The sequence below is a fragment of the Rhipicephalus sanguineus genome, chromosome 8 (genome assembly GCF_013339695.2).
Source record: "Rhipicephalus sanguineus isolate Rsan-2018 chromosome 8, BIME_Rsan_1.4, whole genome shotgun sequence".
Classification (NCBI taxonomy): domain Eukaryota; kingdom Metazoa; phylum Arthropoda; class Arachnida; order Ixodida; family Ixodidae; genus Rhipicephalus; species Rhipicephalus sanguineus.
In genome coordinates, this window is record NC_051183.1 from 151,065,225 (window position 1) to 151,084,435 (window position 19,211).

The following is a 19,211-nucleotide window of genomic DNA, read 5'->3' on the forward strand; positions in this document are numbered from 1 at the left end:
GTCGGCCAAGGAGCCCAGTCGTTTTTTCTCGTCGTAGTAGTCCTTGATGGTCTGTCCTCCTTTCAGCCGGTAGTGAATGAAGAGACGGAAGGCATCTCCGTCGGTCGTAGCAAAGCGGTTTTGCATGCCGCGCTTGATATCGTCCCATGTCTCGCCTTTGCCGAAAATCTCTGTTAGGTACCACTTGAACGCTTCCCCTTCGATGTATTCGCTGAACTGACTGACCCGATCGCTGTGTGTCCACGATGCCTCGACCGCCTTCGTATCGAAAAGAAGAAGCCACTTGTCGACGGGGACGTCTTCTGGTGTTCCCTTGTACTTCGGTATGTTGAGTGGAGGCTTCGGCTTAGCCATGGCGGGTTGATGAGGTCGATCCTGTCGACTTGTGTAATGTTACAAAACAGAGACGCGTCGTGGTTCAGTTGCCATGCATTTATTCTAATGCACGCGCACTTCTTCGTCGCCTTCTCCTACCATCGCCTTGTTCATACGTTACATATATATATATATATATATATATATATATATATATATATATATATATATATATATATATATATATTGTCGGGAAGAAGAGAACAGAGACATAGACACAACGCCTGCTCACTAGGCCGGCTGTTCTATTCTGCCCCTTCGTCGTTGTCTTCCTCCGCTTGCCTAGCGCACGACCTTGTGCAAGCGGCGCTGCCTTGCTTACACTCGGCCACACTGCGGCATTGCATGGCAGTCGAGCTGCGGAAATGTCTCTGGAGGGCGGGATTGGCATTTTCTTGCCGGTCTTTGCAGGTCTCGGTACTTGTGCGACTGTGTTGGTTGAAGTGCAGATGTTTCAGGCGGGCGACACTGGTCGGGCGACACTGGTTGGTCGTCGCAAGACCACAGGCCATGGACCCTGAAGTGCCATCTTTAGCGAAAACGTCTCTGGCGGGCGGTACTGGCTGTGCCTGGGTGGTCTCTCTTGTTCGTGCCGCGACGTGTCTTGCTGTAATGTCGATGACTCAGGTGGCCGACATTGGCTGCCTCGTTGCGGCCTAAGGTCTCGGCCACGCTGCGATTCAACGTGCTCTGCAGAAGGCGCAACGAGCGGGTAGCAATGAATAGTCACTGCTGGATGAAGGTGCCTCCGACGATCGTCCCGTCGCACTCCTGAACGTGCTGTCGGAGATCTTTTGCACCGTAAGGTTGACGGCCATGACATTTCATGTTGAGCAAAGATAAGCACCGTGACCTCATAGGCAGGCTTCAGTTGGAAGGCAGGGTTTACGTCCACCCTAATGTCTCGTCCCGCAGAGCTGCCCAGGTCAGGGGAGCTTAGATCACCATGCGAACCATCGGTAGACTTGGGCTCTTGTGACCGGTCTTGGATGATAACTTTCGCAGACGCCTCGGCTTCATTTAGGGACTCACCACTTTGCAAGTGGCGGGCGTCCGACGGCCCTGGAGGCGGTATGGGTGGGGCAGCGGCTGCCATGATAGGTGGTTTCGGAGCAGGCTTCTTCAGGGTAGACGATAGTATGTGAAGAGGCTCTGGTATTGTTAGCGGCTCCGGTGGGTCTTCGAACACAGTGATGGATGACATGGGCTCTTCCCGACCTTCCCGATAGACGTACGTATCAGGCAGGAGAAGACCTGGTAACTGCGTGTTCGCACGCGCTGCTGGTCTTGGAGGGCTCGTCACCGACCATTGTTGCTTGAAGGCGGTCGTGGTCTCTGGTAATGGTACTGTCGATTGTAACATTGTGGAATAGGAGCTCTGTGGCGGGGAAACCTGCTCGCGGCCGGTGCTTATGTCTGCCGCGTAGCCTTCCGCGATGCTCTCTGCGCAAGGGCTGCAGGGCACAACTGTATCGCCGAAGTGGTTTTCGTCGCTGCTCCCTTCCGCGGTAGAGAATGGGTCGGAGATGATAGAGTCCAAGGTATACGAAAGGGGACGGAAAAGAGTCGTCAGTCGGGCACACCATTGAGGCCAGGATCGTAGCCCGATGCCTTCGTAGGCGTGCCGCGCCTTGGCGGCATCGCGAAGGTGATCGATGGCCATCCACAATTTTTGCTGATCCGTCCAAGCCTCGCGAGCTCCGACAGCGTTGATGGTGGCCACCCAATTTTCGGCGTCATCCTGAAATCCGCGAAATACCGGTAGTTCGCAGAGAGCCGGCGATGGCGGGACGGCGGGCGAAAATCCGGAGTGTGCCCACGCCAAGCAGCCCAATTGCTCTGACAGCTGCGTGAGGGAACGCCGTAGCTCACGGTGGTTCTCGGGTGAGCTGGCCTCAAGATTTTGTGAGGCGGCCGCAGCCAACATGGCATTGATGGTGCACAATGTTGGCAAGGCGGCAGGGGTCAGTTTGGAGCTCGACACTATTAAGGCGTTAGTCGTGATGCGGAGTTGCGCGATGGTATGCACCAACTCCGCGGCGCTGTCGGGTGATCCGCATCGAGAGCCAGGGCCGGCATCTGCGGGGGATACAGCGGCTCCGGTACTCACGGTCGCACAACCCATGGCCATAGACGCGTGGACGGCGTCCCTTGGAAACTCAAATCTAGTCACAGCCATGGGCACGGGATCCTTGCCATTGGAAGCGTCAACCGCGCTACGAGGCAACCGGAACCCGTGCGATGTCTTGTCTTGAATTGGTACTGCGGCGTCGATGAAGGGGGCTTGAGCCGCCGAGGAGGCCTGGACGCCGTGCACGGACGGTGCCTGAAGCGCCGACAGATTGGCAGGTGGCGAGAAGGCATGTACGCCGTCCCTGGGCGAGAGGAGCCCGTGCGCATTGTGGCCGCGAAGTAGCAGGTCGCCGGACAAGTAGATCCCCGGAACCACAATGGAGGCCTGGACGCCGTCCGTTGGCGGTGGGATGGATACTTGCCGCGGTGGTCTACTTGCGGGTTCCATCAGCGAGGAAGCGTGACAGCGTTCCTCGGCAAGACGCGTTACCTCAAACTAACAACTGGGGTTCGCCAAAGGCTTTCGACGACTGCGCCATTGTCGGGAAGAAGAGAACAGAGACATAGACACAACGCCTGTTCACTAGGCCGGCTGTTCTATTCTGACCCTTCGTCGTTGTCTTCCTCCGCTTGCCTAGCGCACGACCTTGTGCAAGCGGCGCTGCCTTCCTTACAATATACACACACACACACACACACACACACACACACACACACACACATATATATATATATATATATATCCTCACAACCCAGGCAAGAGTGGTGTTCGCGAGTATATCATTAATAATGCAGCGTCGATGCGCAAGCAAGTAGGTGCGTTCTCGTCGAAGTGACAGAGAACTAGGTCGTATGTTAAGGCATGCTTGAGGGCTTGAAAAGCACGCTCGCAGTTGCCGGTCCAAGTGAAGCATCAAGGCAAATCCTGACGTCAGCAGCTTGTGCAGTGGCGACGCGATGGCAGCAAAATGGCTGATGAAGCAGCGGAAGTAGAAAGCACAGGTTCGGTTCCTGCCGGCGGCAAGTTATCTTTTCGTCCACTTTACTTTCTTCACATCTATATATTTAATAATAATAATAACATCCCCTCTACTTTCCTTGGCATTGTTGCCTGTTCTCATTATTATTGTGTCTAACAAAGAAAAACGAGGCCTTGAAAATCACCTTCTTTCCTTCATTCATAGCGAGGGTCTCGTTCTGGCAGACTTGATGCCTTCAGGCACTATGCGAGGGTTCATTGGTCAGCTGCCAGCTCGTAAAAAGATCACGTGCTACGTGATCTTTCTGCTACAGGCAGAAAACGTGTGTTCCACACTCGCCGGCATGGCTGCGATCGGTGCTGACTAACACTCCTAGGTTTAAATACACATATATACCCCACAAGGTGGACGGGAGGATGACCGCCGCCGTAGCTCAGTGGTAGAGCATCGGACACGTTATTCGAAGGTCGCAGGTTGGGTTCCTGCCAGCGGCAAGTTATCTTTTCGTCCACTTTACTTTCTTCACATCTATATCTTTATTACTAATTATAACGTCCCCTCTACTTTCCCTGGCATTATTGTCTGTTAGTTCTCATTGATATTGTGTCTAACAAAGAAAAACGAGTCCTTGAGAATCACCTTCTTTCACACACACACACACACACACACACACACACACACACACACACATATATATATATATATATATATATATATATATATATATATATATATGTTAGAGGCATGTAATTATTAAAAATTTGTACAAATAGCAATTAGATCTCAGAAACCCAGCGGATCTGGCTCGGCGCGACACCTGACGCATTAGATCTCAACCAGGCGCTTCTTCCTGCATGGCTTCAGCAGTGCGCGAAACAAAGTTTGCGCACAAGGACACGGTCGGGCCCCTTAGAAGAATATTCTTCGTTCGTCCCATGGCAGACCCGGCCACCAAATACCTTCAGCTTCTTCCTCGTGGCACAGCTCCTCCCCCTCTCGCATCCTACTCTGGGGCCCCCAACCCAGAACTGGTCGCCGATATCACGGAATCGGAGGTCTACGCGGCACTACAAAAGCGCCGCACAACCTCCGCCCCTGGTCCAGATCGCATCCCCTACAAGCTCCTCCGAAACCTCGACGCCCCTTCGGTTGCTACCCTCACTTCGTTCCTCAACGAGTGCTGGCGCTCCGGCAACCTCCCCCAATCATGGAAACACGCTCGCGTGGCTTTCATCCCCAAGCCGGGCAAGAAACTCACAATCGAGAATCTCAGGCCCATTTCACTCACCTGGTGCGTCGGCAAGCTTCAAGAACATGTCGTTCTCGCTCTCTTTCAAACGTACACGGACGCTCACCACCTCCTTCCCCACACCATGCTTGGTTTCCGCCCCACCTGTCCACGGATGATGTCCTCTTAGAACTTCACTGTGATCTCCTCGAGCCACCCACATTCTCATACACAAAGGCTCTCCTTAGTCTCGACCTTCACAAGGCGTTTGACCACGTCTCCCATTCGGCTATCCTTGCCGAACTCGCAGCCCTCAACCCCGGCACCCGCACCTAAAACTACATTCGCGCGTTCCTCACCGCCCGCAAGGCCGAAATCATCAAAGGGTACCTCCCGTCTCCTACGTACGAGCTTAGCCCTCCTGGCATCCCTCAGGGCGCCGTCTTATCGCCTTGTCTACGCAATGTTGTCCTCCGCTCGCTTCCTGGCAAGCTGGACCGTATCCCCGGTCTTAAAGGGACACTAAAGGCAAATATTAAGTCGACGTTGATTGTTGAAATAGCGGTCCAAAAACATCGTCGTGCTACTTTTGTTCCAAGGAAGTGCTTATTTTGAAATCAAATCACGTTTTATTGGTCCGCATCGCGTTAGCGCACTTCAAATCACCCTCCCGAAAGCGGTCTTTTTCACGTCTCTGTTGTCGTGCCCAACGTTGCGCGCCTTTACTGCGCGGCGGCGTGCACTGGCAGCGTGCACCATTCGGGCATCCGGCAACATCAAATGCATGCGGCATTTTGTCGAACTTTCTGTCAGAGCGGCTTTCACGAGCTCGCAAAACACACGAGGCAGTACGCGATACCGAAACTGCCACTGAGACGCAACCGCATGAGCGAAGCAGGGCGCCGGGCGAAGCGCAGTTCGGTGAAAACGGAACCTTTGAACCGCGCGCGCCGTTCCCCATGGCAACGCCAAAGAGGTTCTTTTTTCCGTGAATCAAACAGAAACGAACAAGCAGCATTATATTACCTCTCTTGATGCACATAAGGTTCTTTATTTTATTGCAGCTAGTTTGATTCCGAGTTATTAATTGTAGTCGGACTCTCTCCCGTCATCGGGATCATTTCCAAAATGTCCCGCTCGTGGCGCTCATCGTGTGATACACTTAGCTTAATTTCTCGGTAAGTAGGGCACTGCTGTTGATAATATTGCCGTTTTAGACGTTGTCATACATTGAGCTTTCACTCTGACATAAATTGTTATTTGCCTTTAGTGTCCCTTTAAACACGCTCTGTACGCGGACGACATTGCTCTCTGGGTCTCGTCGGGCTCTGACGGCCACATCGAGCAGACGTTGCAACGCGCAGCCGACGTCGTAACGTCCCACGTGCACGCGGCCGGTCTTACTTGCTCAGCGGCCAAATCGGCCCTTCTTCTCATGCGGGCTCCCGACCGGCGTCGCTACAAAACTCTACACCCAACCATCACGGTTCACGCCAACTCCACTCCCGTTCCCGTCGTTTCGCATCTGCGCGTGCTCGGGATGATACTACAGTCCAACCGCTATAATACGCACACCATAGACAAGCTTTCGCTCTCAGTGGAGAAGACCGCAAGTATGCTCGCCCGTGACCGTGCACGATGTGAGGGAATGCGAGAACACGATCTGCTCGGCCTTGTCGACGCATTCGTAGTTTCCCGCCTCACGTACGGCCTTCCTTATACACGGCTCCTCAAATCGGAACGCGATAAAATTTACGTCCTCATCCGCCGGGCATACAAACTGCCCTCGGCCTTCCCCCCAACGTGTCCACCGATGATATTCTCCGTTTCGGTGTACACAACACGCTCGAGGAGTTGATTGAAGCTCACCGCTCCGCTCAGGTGCAACGCCTTTACCGCTCGCCGAGCGGTCGCCACAACCTTTCCTCCATCGGCCACGACACCTCCTCCCACCCTCCGGATCTGGTCTCATTACCCCATGCTGTTCGAGCGGTGTTCTCCATCACGCCGCTGCCTAAGAATATGCTCACGGGCCACCACAACGCTCGCCGCCAAGCCCGGGCCGCCACGCTTCAAGCAAAGTACGCCGACCACCCGGCCGTGACGTATACGTGGATGCGGCCCGATACAGTTCACGCAGGGATACCTTCGTAGTAGTTTCCGTGTCGCCCTCCTCAGCGCCTCTGGGGCTGGCCATCACGGCTGGCACCGTTAGAACACCTTGCGCCATCCAGGCAGAGGAGGTGGCCATCGCTTTGGCCGCCACCTCGGCTGACGCTGGCGTCATACTCAGCGACTCCAAGCAAGCCATCTCCAATTTCGCGCGAGGTCTCGCCTCGCCTACTACCTTACCCCTACTTCGCCCCTTACTGCAGCAAGATGAGCAGCGCCGCATAGAACTGATCTGGGTACCCGCCAACTCGGGTAACCCCGGCAATGAAACAGCTCACCAACGCGCTCGAGGATTCGTCGACAGAGAGGTGGACCACTTAAGAGTCGGACGCCTTGGTGCCGGAGACCCTGGTCACCTACCGCGACATCACTCAGCACTATCGCCTCGAGCGATATGTCTATTCACCTCCTCACAGCAGCCTTCCCAAGCGGTCCGAGATCGCCTGGCACCGCCTACAGGCCCGTGCCCCCTCGTGTTGTCATACATGCACCCAGGTGCCAAGGATCCGTGCTGCTGCCTGTGCGACAACGTTGCCTCGATGAACCACAACCTCTGGGGCCACCCGGGGATCTCCCGCCAGCCGACCTCATTTGCTCACCCCCCACCGAGGAACAATGGGTGGCCCTTCTCTCCAGCACCGACAGAGACATCCAGACACTGGTCCTGGAACGAGCGGAAGAAGTCAGGGAAGCACAGCCTCGCAGCCTTCGTGGCTTAGCCTCCCTTACCCCTCACCCTTTCGACTAATAAACTTGTTACTCACTCGTTCGTCCGTGCCATTTACTGATAACCGGGCCACCCTCGTCTCGACGAGACAATTGAAGCCTTCGGTCGTTGCAGGATTGGGGCCGGGCTCTTCGTGGCACCGCCGGCACACATGAATAATGTATGTGATGTAGGGTGTCGGTCAGCAACTCGTGAACGTGTGACGTGTGGGTACGCACTGTTTTTTTTCAGGTAAAGCATGACGCAATTTCATACCTTCGCCGCGCGCCCGGAGGCGTCCCCACGCAACGTCTGGTTGGGCCTTTACAACAACACCCGCTGTGCACGCGTATTGGTTCTGCGAGATATGTGGCGTAGCGGCCACATTTCTCGCTTCTTGGTTATGTGATTGCTGCTGGAATATAATACATGCATGTCGGGTTAAGTGTTCGATAATATAAGAGTAATTACTTAAAACACCTAAAAATTACAGGCCCATCAGCTTACTATCCGTTGTCTACAAGCTATTTACAAAAGTAATTGCTAAAAGAATTAATACGACATTATAGTTCAATCAACCAAAGGACCAGGCAGAATTTCGTACAGGCTTCTCAACAATAGACCGTATTCATATTATCAATCAGGTGAAAGAGAAATGCGGGGAATACAACCAACCCTTATACATAGCCTTCATAGATTACGCGAAGGCATTTGATTCGGTGGAGACATCAGCAGTCATGGAGGCACTGCGGAATCAGGGCATCGACGAAGCCTATATAAACATAACGGAAGAAATCTACAGCGGATCCACAGCCACTATAGTTCTCCATAAAGAAAGCGACAGAATCCGAATAAAGAAGGGCATACGGCAGGGAGACACGATCTCTCCAATGCTATTCGCCACTTGTTTACAGGAGGTTTTCAGGGCCCTAGATTGGGAAGAATTAGGGATAAGAGTTAATGGAGAGTATCTCGGTAACCTGCGATTCGCTGATGACATTTCACTGATGTGTAACGCGGGAGACATTACAGCTCATGATTACTGAACTGGATACGGAAAGTAGAAGAATAGGTCTGAAAATTAATATGCATCAAACTAAAGTAATGTGGAACAATCTTGGCAGAGAACAGCGCTTTGCGATAGGTGGCGAGACACTGGAAGTTGTAAAGGAGTACGTCTACTTAGGACAGGTAGTAACTGCGGAGCCGAACCATGAGAGTGAAATAACTAGAAGAATAAGGATGGGATGGGGCTCATTCGGCAAGCATTCTCAAATCATGAATGGTAGTCTACCACTATCCCTCAAGAGGAAGGTATATAACAGATGCATCTTACCGGTACTTACCGACGGAGCAGAAACCTGAAGACTTACAAAGAGGGTTCAACTTAAATTGAGGACGACGCAGCGAGCGATGGAAAGGAAAATGATAGGTGTAACCTTAAGAGACAGGAAGAGAGCAGAGTGGGTCAGGGAAAAAACCGGGGTTAAGGATATTGTACTGAATGTGAATGACAGACGCTCCGCTGTTACGGAAGACGACGACGACGATCGGTGGCCATGGTTGTCGCTCGCGCACGCGCTCGCCAGTAGCCAGACCTGCCTGATAAAGAGCCTTTCGCAAAGCAACGTCTGACACTTTCTTGACGTATAACACCCCTATTTCAAGTGGTGGAGGAACCGGGGTCCCCGTCAACCTGGAACTTCGCAGTCGGACGCTACCATCGCCTTTCACCATGACTGCTCCTGGCCCTTCGCAAGCTGCCGCAACCAAGACAGTCTTCTGTACGGGTGTGCCTCGGCAACGCGACCCATCCGTCTTTCGCGGCAACGACGAGTACGACGTGGAGGATTGGATCGTCGAGTATGAAATACTAAGCGCTTCCAACAAATGGGACGACTGCGAAAAGCTCACGAACGTGCGCTTTTGCCTCGCTGATGTGGCCAGCCTCTGGTTTAAAAACCATGAGGGTGAAATCACCAACTGGTCGAACTTTAAGACAACCATCGCCGCGGTCTTCGCTCGTCCCGCCGTGCGCTACATCGAAGATGTCTTGTCTCTTTGCAAGCGCGTCGACCTATCTCTCGCCGAAATCGACAAAATTAAGCACATCATGAAAGGAGTGTTCGACGATACGTTCGAGATGCTGGTCGCTCGGAACCCTCAGACTGTCGCCGACGTGGTCCAACTCTGTCAGTCGTACGACGAGTTGCGAAAGCAGCGCGTCTCGACGCGCCGTGCAGCCGAAGATACAGCTGAAATTTCTGCCCTTGTCAACGACGTCGCTGCTGATCATACCGTTTTACTGCCACATATAAAGCAGTTTATTCGTGAGTTTATTCGTGAGGAAGTTGCGCATCAACTTTCCCTTGTCACCCGAACACCTGAGCCAGTGACATCATTAGACCCACGTCTACGCCAGGTCATTGAGACACAAGTAGCGCAGGCGCTACCGCCATCGCCGCCTACTACTACACCGCTGACGTACGCTGCCGTCGTTTCCAGACCACCGGCCCCAACTGCTTCTGGCACCTACCGGGACACCAGGTACTTCTACACTACGACGCCGCCCACACGCAGGGTGTCCCATACTACATCGCCCACCGGACCTTCTGCCGTTAGCCCATGGTGTACCTTCGACAATCGGCCCATATGTTTTGCGTGCGGTTTTGTGGGGCATATAGCACGCTACTGTCGCCGTCGCAACCTCCAGTCTCAGGACGGTGGGAATTCCACAAATCAAGCTGCTCAGTTTCCTCCACGACCTTCTTCTCCTCTCGCCGACTCGTTTTCCCCACGACGCCCTTTCGACCCCCGCCGGTCATCATCGCCCCGTCGCCGATCCGTTTCCCCGATGCATCGCCGCCCTAGCCCCGCACGAGAGGAAAGCTGACAGCCGCAGTTCCAGAGGCAAGAACTGCGTTGTCGTCGAACTTTTCAAGACCTCCTTTTTATCCGCCCAACGAAATCGATATAGAAGTAGAAGGTGTCGCCGTACGTGCACTTGTCAACACAGGCGCTGTCATTCCTGTAATTAGTGAAAAACTGTGCCGAAATTTGAGAAACGTCACAACACCGCTTACCAATCTTGCCATGCGTACGGCGACCTCGCACTACATATCACCGACGGCTCAGTGCACAGCTCGCGTTGTTATCGAAGATGTTTGGTATGCCGTCAAGTTTGTCGTTCTTCCCCGCTCGTCCTACGACGTCATACTAGGATGGGATTTCCTTTCTACCCATCAGGCTCTCGTCGACTGCGCTCGTGCTGAACTGACATTGACGACTCCGTGCCCCGACCTCGACAACCGCAGTGCGCCTAAAGTATTTGCCGCAGCCGACATCGACATCGCGCCTTTGTCCGCCGTTCTAGTGCCTGTGTTTTCGCCTGCTGCCACTAATTCGACCCTATTGTTTCAACCATCTATAGCTAGTGCGCACCATCGAACCTTCCTCCTCCCATTTGCTATCATCGACTTTTCCAATGGTTCCGCGGCACTTTACGCGTGCAAAGTCTCTGCTTGCCCGTATATCCTACTACGTGGCGAGTGTCTGGAGACCCTCGAGACCTTGGATTGCATTTTCGAAGACCCAATGCTTCCAGACAAGCCATCACTACCTACTTGTTCCATTACACCTGCAACTGACACCGAAGTTCCTAGGACGTGTTCCGCAAATCTATCGACTCCCACCTCACGACTGAGCAGCAGGAACAGCTGGTCAAGCTCCTCCAGCGTTTTCGAGCGTCCTTCGACCACGACCAGCTTTCCTTAGGTTGAGCGTCAGCTGTTGTTCACCGTATTCATACCGGTCAACAGGCACCATTGCGACAGCGCCCATACCGTGTGTCAACTGCCGAACGCCGTGTTATCAGTGACCAGGTCGATGACATGCTCAAACGTGGCGTAGTCCAACCATCCAGCAGTCTAGAAGAACTTGTTGCTGGGCGAGTTGGTGCATCTTAATACAAAAGAGATAACTGCGCTACCTGACACACACGTAACAACCATAGACACACACAGGCGCAGACTTGCAACTGAACTTTATTACACACATTCCTCCTATAAGTAAACTTCGCAGAAATCAATACAGAGCATGCGCTTTTCAGAAGGGTGTCATCACAAAAAATCCTATCAACCATAAGACGTCATCACAACAGCGCTCATCGATGAATCTCATTTCAGTGCTATGTAAGAACACCGATGACTTACAGCAGTCCTTGGGCCTCTCCAGTTGTGCTGGTGAAGAAGGACGGATCCATCAGATTCTGCTTGGATTACGGGCGTATCAACCGAATCACCCGCAAGGATGTCTATCCTCTGCCGCGCATCGACGATGCCTTAGACTGCCTACAGGGAGCAGAATTCTTCTCTTCCTTAGATCTGCGCTCTGGATACTGGCAGGTACCCATGGCGGAGGCCGATTGCGAAAAAACAGCTTTCGTCACGCCCGACGGGCTCTACGAATTCACAGCCATGCCCTTTGGCCTGTGCAACGAGCCAGCTACTTTCGAGCGAATGATGGACACGATCCTTCGAGGCCTGAAGTGGAATATTTGTCTTTGTTACTTAGACGGCATTGTCACCTTTTCAACCGATTTTTCGACCCATTTAACCCACCTCGAGCAAGTTCTCGCTTGCCTCTCCGCCGCTGGACTGCAACTGAACTTGAAGAAGTGCCACTTCGCCGCTCTAAAGCTAACGATCCTAGGCCACGTAGTTTCGAAGGACGGCATTCTTCCTGACCCAGCCAAACTTACAGCAGTTTCAGCATTTCCCAAACCGCCTACCATGAAACAGCTCCGAAGCTTCATTGGTCTTTGTTCTTACTTCCGGCGCTTCGTTCGCAATTTCGCGACCATCATCGCTCCTTTGACCAAGCTCCTCGCCGGCTATAGTGATCTTTCGGCGTGGTCTCCCCCTTGTGACGATGCTTTCAACGAACTGCGCCGCCTCCTTACGTCGCCGCCTATTCTGCGACACTATGACCCATCTGCACCCACAGAGATCCACACAGACGCTAGCGGTGTCGGGCTGGGCGCTATTCTTGCGCAGCGGAAAGACGGCTTCCAAGAGTACGTCGTTGCCTACGCAAGCCGAGCTCTTAGTAAAGCCGAAAGCAACTATTCTGTCACCGAAAAGGAGTGCCTCGCCATTATTTGGGCGATAGTGAAATTTCGGCCTTACGTGTACGGACGCCCCTTTGACATCGTAACTGACCACCACGACCTTTGCTCGTTGTTGTCACTAAAGGATCCAAGTGGTCGCCTCGCCCGATGGGCGTTACGCCTACAAGAGTACGATATCCGCGTGGTGTATCGCTCCGGCCGCAAACATTCGGACGCAGACTCCCTCTCCCGTTCGCCCCTTTCTTCTGACCCTGCCTGCTGCACAAGTCCGCTCTGTGATACCACTGCCCTCACCATCGCCGACATGCCATCCGAGCAGCGCAAGGGCCCGTGGCTTGCATCCATTCTGGACATCCTGGCTGGTCGGACGGCTTCCCCCTATACTCGCACGTTGCGTCGTCAAGTCGTGCACTTCAGCATTCGCGATGACGTGCTTTACCGACGAAACTACACACCCGGTGGCCGTCAGTGGCTACTCGTCATTCCACGTAACCTGCGGTCCTAAATTTGTTCCACGTTTCATGATGACCCCCAATGTGGCCACGCAGGTTTTCTAAAGACGTATTCTCGGATCAGGCTCCGATATTACTGGCGTATGTGTACCATTTTATTCAACAGTACGTTCGGACTTGTTCCACATGCCAGAGACGTAATACTCCCCCTCAACACGCCGGCGCTACCTTATTACCTTTGCCGTGCCCCTCCCGGCCGTTCGACCGCATCGGCCTCGACATCTACAGTACCCTTCCGAGCACTGCAGGCGGTAACCGTTGGATCATCGTTGCCGTCGACCACCTCACGCGGTACGCCGAAACTTCACCTCTTCCTTCATCTACAGCAAAAGACGTTGCACCTCGAGAGTTGTTAAGTGATCGTGGTCGCGTGTTCCTCTCCGACGTCATCACAGCATTGCTGTGTGGGTGCCACGTCATCCACTGTACCACTGTATCGCTGTATCATCCCCAAACCAATGGAATGACAGAACGCCTCAACCGCACCCTTGGTGACATGCTGTCTATGTACATCTTGTCAGACCACTCAAATTGGGACCGAGTACTACCGTTTATTACGTTCGCCTATAACACCACCATTCAAAGCACTACTGGGTTCTCCCTTTTTTTTCTCCTTTACGGACACGAACCTTCCTGCACTGTGGATACCATTCTTTTGTACAGACCTGACGCCTCCGAGTCCACAACTCTATCCCAAGCCGCTACATACGCTGAAGAATGCCGCCAACAGGCACGGTCATTCACATCACAAGACCAAAGGCGCCAGAAGCACCACCATGACGCATCCACTAACGCTCCTTCCTACGATCCAGGCTCGCTCGTCCGGCTGCGTGTCCCTTCTGGTACTCCTGGCCTTTCCACCAAGTTGGTCCCCAAGTACTACGGCCCGTATCGTATGCTCCAAAAAAGATCACCGGTGAACTACCTCATCGAGCCAATGGAACCATCTTCTGACCATCGTCGCCGTGGCCACGAAATTGTCCACGTATCCAGACTCAAACAGTACTACGACCCTCCTGTGTTTACTGGTCCCTAGGTCGCCAGGATGGCTCCTTATTTCGAGGGGATAATTGTACTGAATGTGAACGACAGATGCTCCGCTGTTACGGAAGACGACGACGACGACGATCTGTGGCCGTGGTTGTAGCTCGCGCACGCGCTCGCCAGTAGCCAGACCTGCCTGATAAAGAGCCTTTCGCAAAGCAACGTCTGACCCTTTCTTGACGTACTACACCCCTATTTCAATATCATAGTTGAAATCAAGAAGAAGAAATGGATATGGGCTGGGCACGTAGCACGCCGGCAGAATAACAGGTAGTCATTAAGGGTAACTGATTGGATTCCAAGAGATGGCAAACGCGTTAGGGGGAGGCATAAAATTATTTGGGTAGATGAGATTAAGAAGTTTGTAGGTATAACGTGGCAGCAGAAAGCACAGGACCGGGTTGATTGGCGGAACATGGGAGAGGCCTTTGCCTTGCAGCGGGCGTAGACAGGCTGATGATGATGATGACTTAAAACAACCTTTCGCTTTTGAACACGCAGGTCATGTACAGCCAGTCTGACTCAATACTAGGGAACGAGATACTTGCAGGTAAGCCTATAGCAATTTTGCGCGGGACGTCGCTTACAGGTCAAAATGATTCCTTTTCGAGGAGCCTGTGTGGGCCACAGTTGCCCATCGGTTTGACTTTGTGCGAAGAATGCAGGCGTCGTATCAACTACTTTTAAGTGCGGAGCGCTTTAAGGGCCCAGCCTGTCGTACGCCGTCATCGTATGCTGTCGTAGCTTGGCGTAACGAAGGCAAAACCACGTATAAAAATTGAAAAATAGAGCAAGCAAGTGAGAAATGGAAAGATAGAGAAAGAAAGGGAAAAAAATAGAGCGTGAAAGAAATAGATCAAGAGAGTGGAGGGAATAGATAGATATAAAGAGAGAAAACAAAGACAGAAATAAACGGAAAAAGGGGAAAAAAGAAAGAGAGGAGGAAATAAAGAGAAAACCGAAGAGATACAAAGAAAGCTGCCCAGCCCCCCATTTCCTTCAGGCTTTGCACCTCTAGCGCGAAGCTGCCTTAATTTTTTCGCAAACCTATTACGTGTGTTTTCAAAGACACATTTTTCGGTATAAGAAACTCTTTGCAGTTAGAAAATATCGGTAACTATTAAATGTACTGACTGTAAACCGCATCAGTAATTAAGTGTTGTATGACTGAAGGCTTTTCCTCTGGGTGCTATATAGAAAAGAAGCCTAAAGGCCGGTGTGCTTAAGGTGGAATTGCCCTATTGTAGGAGCAATATTGCAGACCTATCTTATCTAAAATGCGTGAGTGCGTCGGTCTGTAACTTCAGTGCAGCAGAAATACTATGCTCGGTGGTGATATCCGTGTTTCTTGTCCTTCTGAGCACGGGCATCGTTGTAGCACATTGCGTAATCTGCGAATTCTTTTAACTTTCTTGAAAGAATAAATCGCTATTAGTTTTAACGTGGCACATAAGACTTTGACAGGCTTTGGCGAATGTGATATGCCATATTATACAAGAAATGTTTTCACGAGAAGTGCTCAGTTAGCCTTACCGAATGGCCAACGTAACGTAAGAAGTGAGCGACTGGTTGCAACGGTAGCGAACGATTCGCCATTTGTCCCGGCTCCAAAGCACCGCATTCGGAACTGAAATCAAACCTGAAACGCTCACTAAAAACCTTTAAAATATTCCTCCTCTGCCACAATACCACCTCATTATCGAACCCTTCACTCCAACTTATGAGCAATAAATACGTGTTTTTAATCACATTTGAAGAAAAGCAGATGCTGCCTTTTACGGAGACGAATTGAAAACAACCTTATTTGGTCCAGCGGAACGCGACTCGGTCGCGCACCCGGCTCAGTCTCACGTAGGGACCGGCAAGCCGACCCTGCCCACCACTTCGCGGGCCCTCTGGACAGCCGTAAGCTGATCCTTGGGAGCAGGGCTGCGTAGAAGCGTCTCTCACTCCTCCAAGGTGATGTTTGAGTCCATGGCTTCGCACGTGCTGAGAATATGCTCTAATGTGGCTGTCTCGCCACATTCCGAGTACAGGCCATTCGGTAAGACGTCCCGGTAGATCTCGTGAAAAAAACGCAGGGCTGGGATACGATCTGGTCTGGTGTAGTCGAAGGGAGACTGCTTGGGGTCTGTTTAGTTTTGCGTGCGGACGAGGGTGGATTCCTTGGGCTAGGTAAAAAAATTTAGTCACTTCGTCATACGGGTACTGCGTCCCTGTGGCCGGCGGGAAAGAGGGGATCGGAAGCGGTGCGGTCAGCCAATCTTCGCGCGGCTTCGTTGGCGACCTCCTTGGTGTCCTGTTTTAACATTGACCCGTGGCTTGCTTGTTGTGCGCGTGTTAAGGCTATATGTTAATAGGTTAAAGTCTGAACATTCGTCCTATGCTTTTTAGGTTGGTTGAATTTTTTTTTAAGGATAGCTTACCCCTGTACGAAATTTCTTACTTCTGAGAAGCCACAACATGAAAACAAAAGATATAGATTTTGTTTCTTGCCTTTCTTCTGAATTAATAAATTAGTGAAGGAAAGCTTGACAAAACTACGGTGGAAAATGCCAAAACAATATATAATAAAAACAACCACTAACATGACTAAAAATCAACATCTACACTAGAACTAACATGAGTCACATTAAATATCAAAATGAAATGATCAAAGAGAGACAGCTATAATAGACAATTATAAAAATACCAGAACATAAAAAGTAAGTTATTAGGTCAGATGAAGTAAACAAAGAGGTAAATAACTACGAGCATCATAGACGCATATAATCCAGAGTATCTGCGCGAAATTGCGTTCCACCGATAGATTATATTTTTGCTTACAAAAAGCACAGTTTCCCCCTTTTCAAACATGAATCACCTGATTAATTATTTCATATCTGGGGTTTTACGTGCCGAAACCACGACATTGTTATGAGGCGCACCCTAGTGCCTCATTAATTTCCATCGCCTGGGGTTGTTCCACCAAGATCTAAGCACACGTGTGTTCTTGCATTTCGCTCTCATCGGAATGCGGCTGCCGTGGCCGGGAATCGAAACCATGCCGTCGAGCTTAGCATACATAACCTCAGAAACATGAAAAACGAATACCAGTTCTATGCAACTACATTAAGTTCCAAAGATTTACGTGCCAGAACAAGGATATGGTAAACACGCACACCGTAAAGATGGTGGGGACTTCGGACTAATCATGACGGCGTGCAACTCTTTACCGAGCACCTAATTTATGTACGCGGGCGTTTTTCGTTTCGCCCCCACGTAAATCGGCTGCCATTGCCAGGAACCGAACGCGTGATGTCGTTGCATTGTTGCAAATTATCCCATTTGGGACGTTGACCATGTAGTAAGATAGTCTTAATGTAATTAGCTAACATACAACATATTGTAGAGTAGCGCCACTCTTATACAAGTCACATGAGTTGACATTTACGTTCAATATACAATATTCCGGTCTTATTTCCGCATGACACTGAGCTTTTTGTGACAATATTAAAACGCATAATCGTCAAAGCAAATGATAAAGCAGTATGTCTGCACAGCATTGTGATTATGAGAACACACGATTCTACTTGATCTTATATATAAACATTTTGTCGCCTAGCAAACGAAGGTGTACTAGCACTGCAAAAGACAAGCATTGGAAAAAGAGATGACAACAAGCAGTACACACAGCTGTTAATTAGCAGGAACGCTTTGGCATATAGATCAATATGGTCATGCACACAATTGTATTGCACACAGTTATACAATTGTATCACAGTATCATGGATATACGTGAACGAAAGAGGCTCAAGAAAGTTTCTTTGCTGGTTTTGATCTTCGGTTATTAACCTTTAGTTATTGTCTGGCTTGAAAAAATGAGCATCCACCGGAAGTTATGTGAGGTCTCACTTCGGCCAACACATGTTCCTTTGCAAGACATCGTCAGTGAATTTTACCGTGACCAATTTACCATGCTAAAAAGTTTTAGGTAACGTCGCCATGATTCGTCTCACCTTGTTATGCGTGCGCTGTTTCTTGTCCTAATTCCCCTCAGCAGCCACGCAAAGCCAACTCGAATAGCAGTCAGTCCTTCTTAATCCTCCTACTACGTCTTTCTAGTAACGATATTCTATGCATACAGAAATAGTGCGAAATATGTTCACTTGTGTGAATACAAAGTAGGCCTCTTCTGAATGTGCGAGTGTACTAGTTGTGAAACAATGTTTCATTATGCTGAATTCATATGTGGCTTCGTTTTTTTTCTAAAAGAGCCAGGAACAATTTAGGTGAAACTAAGAACGCAGTTGTTTGGTGCCGACAACTTGTTCAGGCCGGCTTCAACAACATTTGCCAGTGTGCTCCCGTCACCGAAATACTTCATACCTATAAACCAGATCATTTCTACTATTGCACCCACGTTTAGAGCGAGCATACATAATTTTGACACCAGCTATCATCAGCCGGCGCGGCCGGCGCTAGGGGATGCGCGCCTGTTTACATTATAAGTGATGGCTAGTCAACACTCGCGACCAGCACAGCCAGCATGCGATAAGGACAGGCCGGGGATTATCATGATCGCCCGTTACATGTGATCAGCCGCCCACCATCAAAGATGGGTGCTCACTGCAAGCGATGAAAATTCTGGTCTATATTGCGGAAAAAATTTATATAGCCCAACATAACAAGGTGTGGGTTCGAGCTAGTTGGTACTCCATGATCACCACTTTTTGCGCAAAATTTTCTCAGACAACGGACGAAACACACACGGACGGGCGCAAACTTCCAACTGATTTTATTATCAACAAGTGACATATATATATATATACACAAATATGACTACGTCAAAACAAAAACAACAAAGGCACAGGTGTGCAGTGTGTCAGCGCGCATCTGCTACTCCCTCCCCCAAATGTAGTGTTTCTTCCAAGAAGGCCATTTCCTTCTGTGTCAACGAAACTGACGTCATGCTCACGCAGTTGCTGCCCTCCCGTTGCATTTTTGCTGCCTC

The 19,211-nt window shown here is 50.9% G+C and overlaps 1 protein-coding gene across 2 annotated transcripts in view; it reads left to right on the forward strand.

Moving 5' to 3' along the window:
* Positions 1–19,211, forward strand: part of LOC119402404 (uncharacterized) — a 347,414-nt gene that overhangs the window by 149,889 nt on the left and 178,314 nt on the right. For both annotated transcript variants that reach the window (XM_037669544.1, XM_037669543.2), the window contains exon 6: positions 14,720–14,768. In XM_037669544.1, the coding sequence (XP_037525472.1) occupies positions 14,720–14,768 (49 nt within the window). The remainder of the gene's footprint in view (positions 1–14,719; positions 14,769–19,211) is intronic.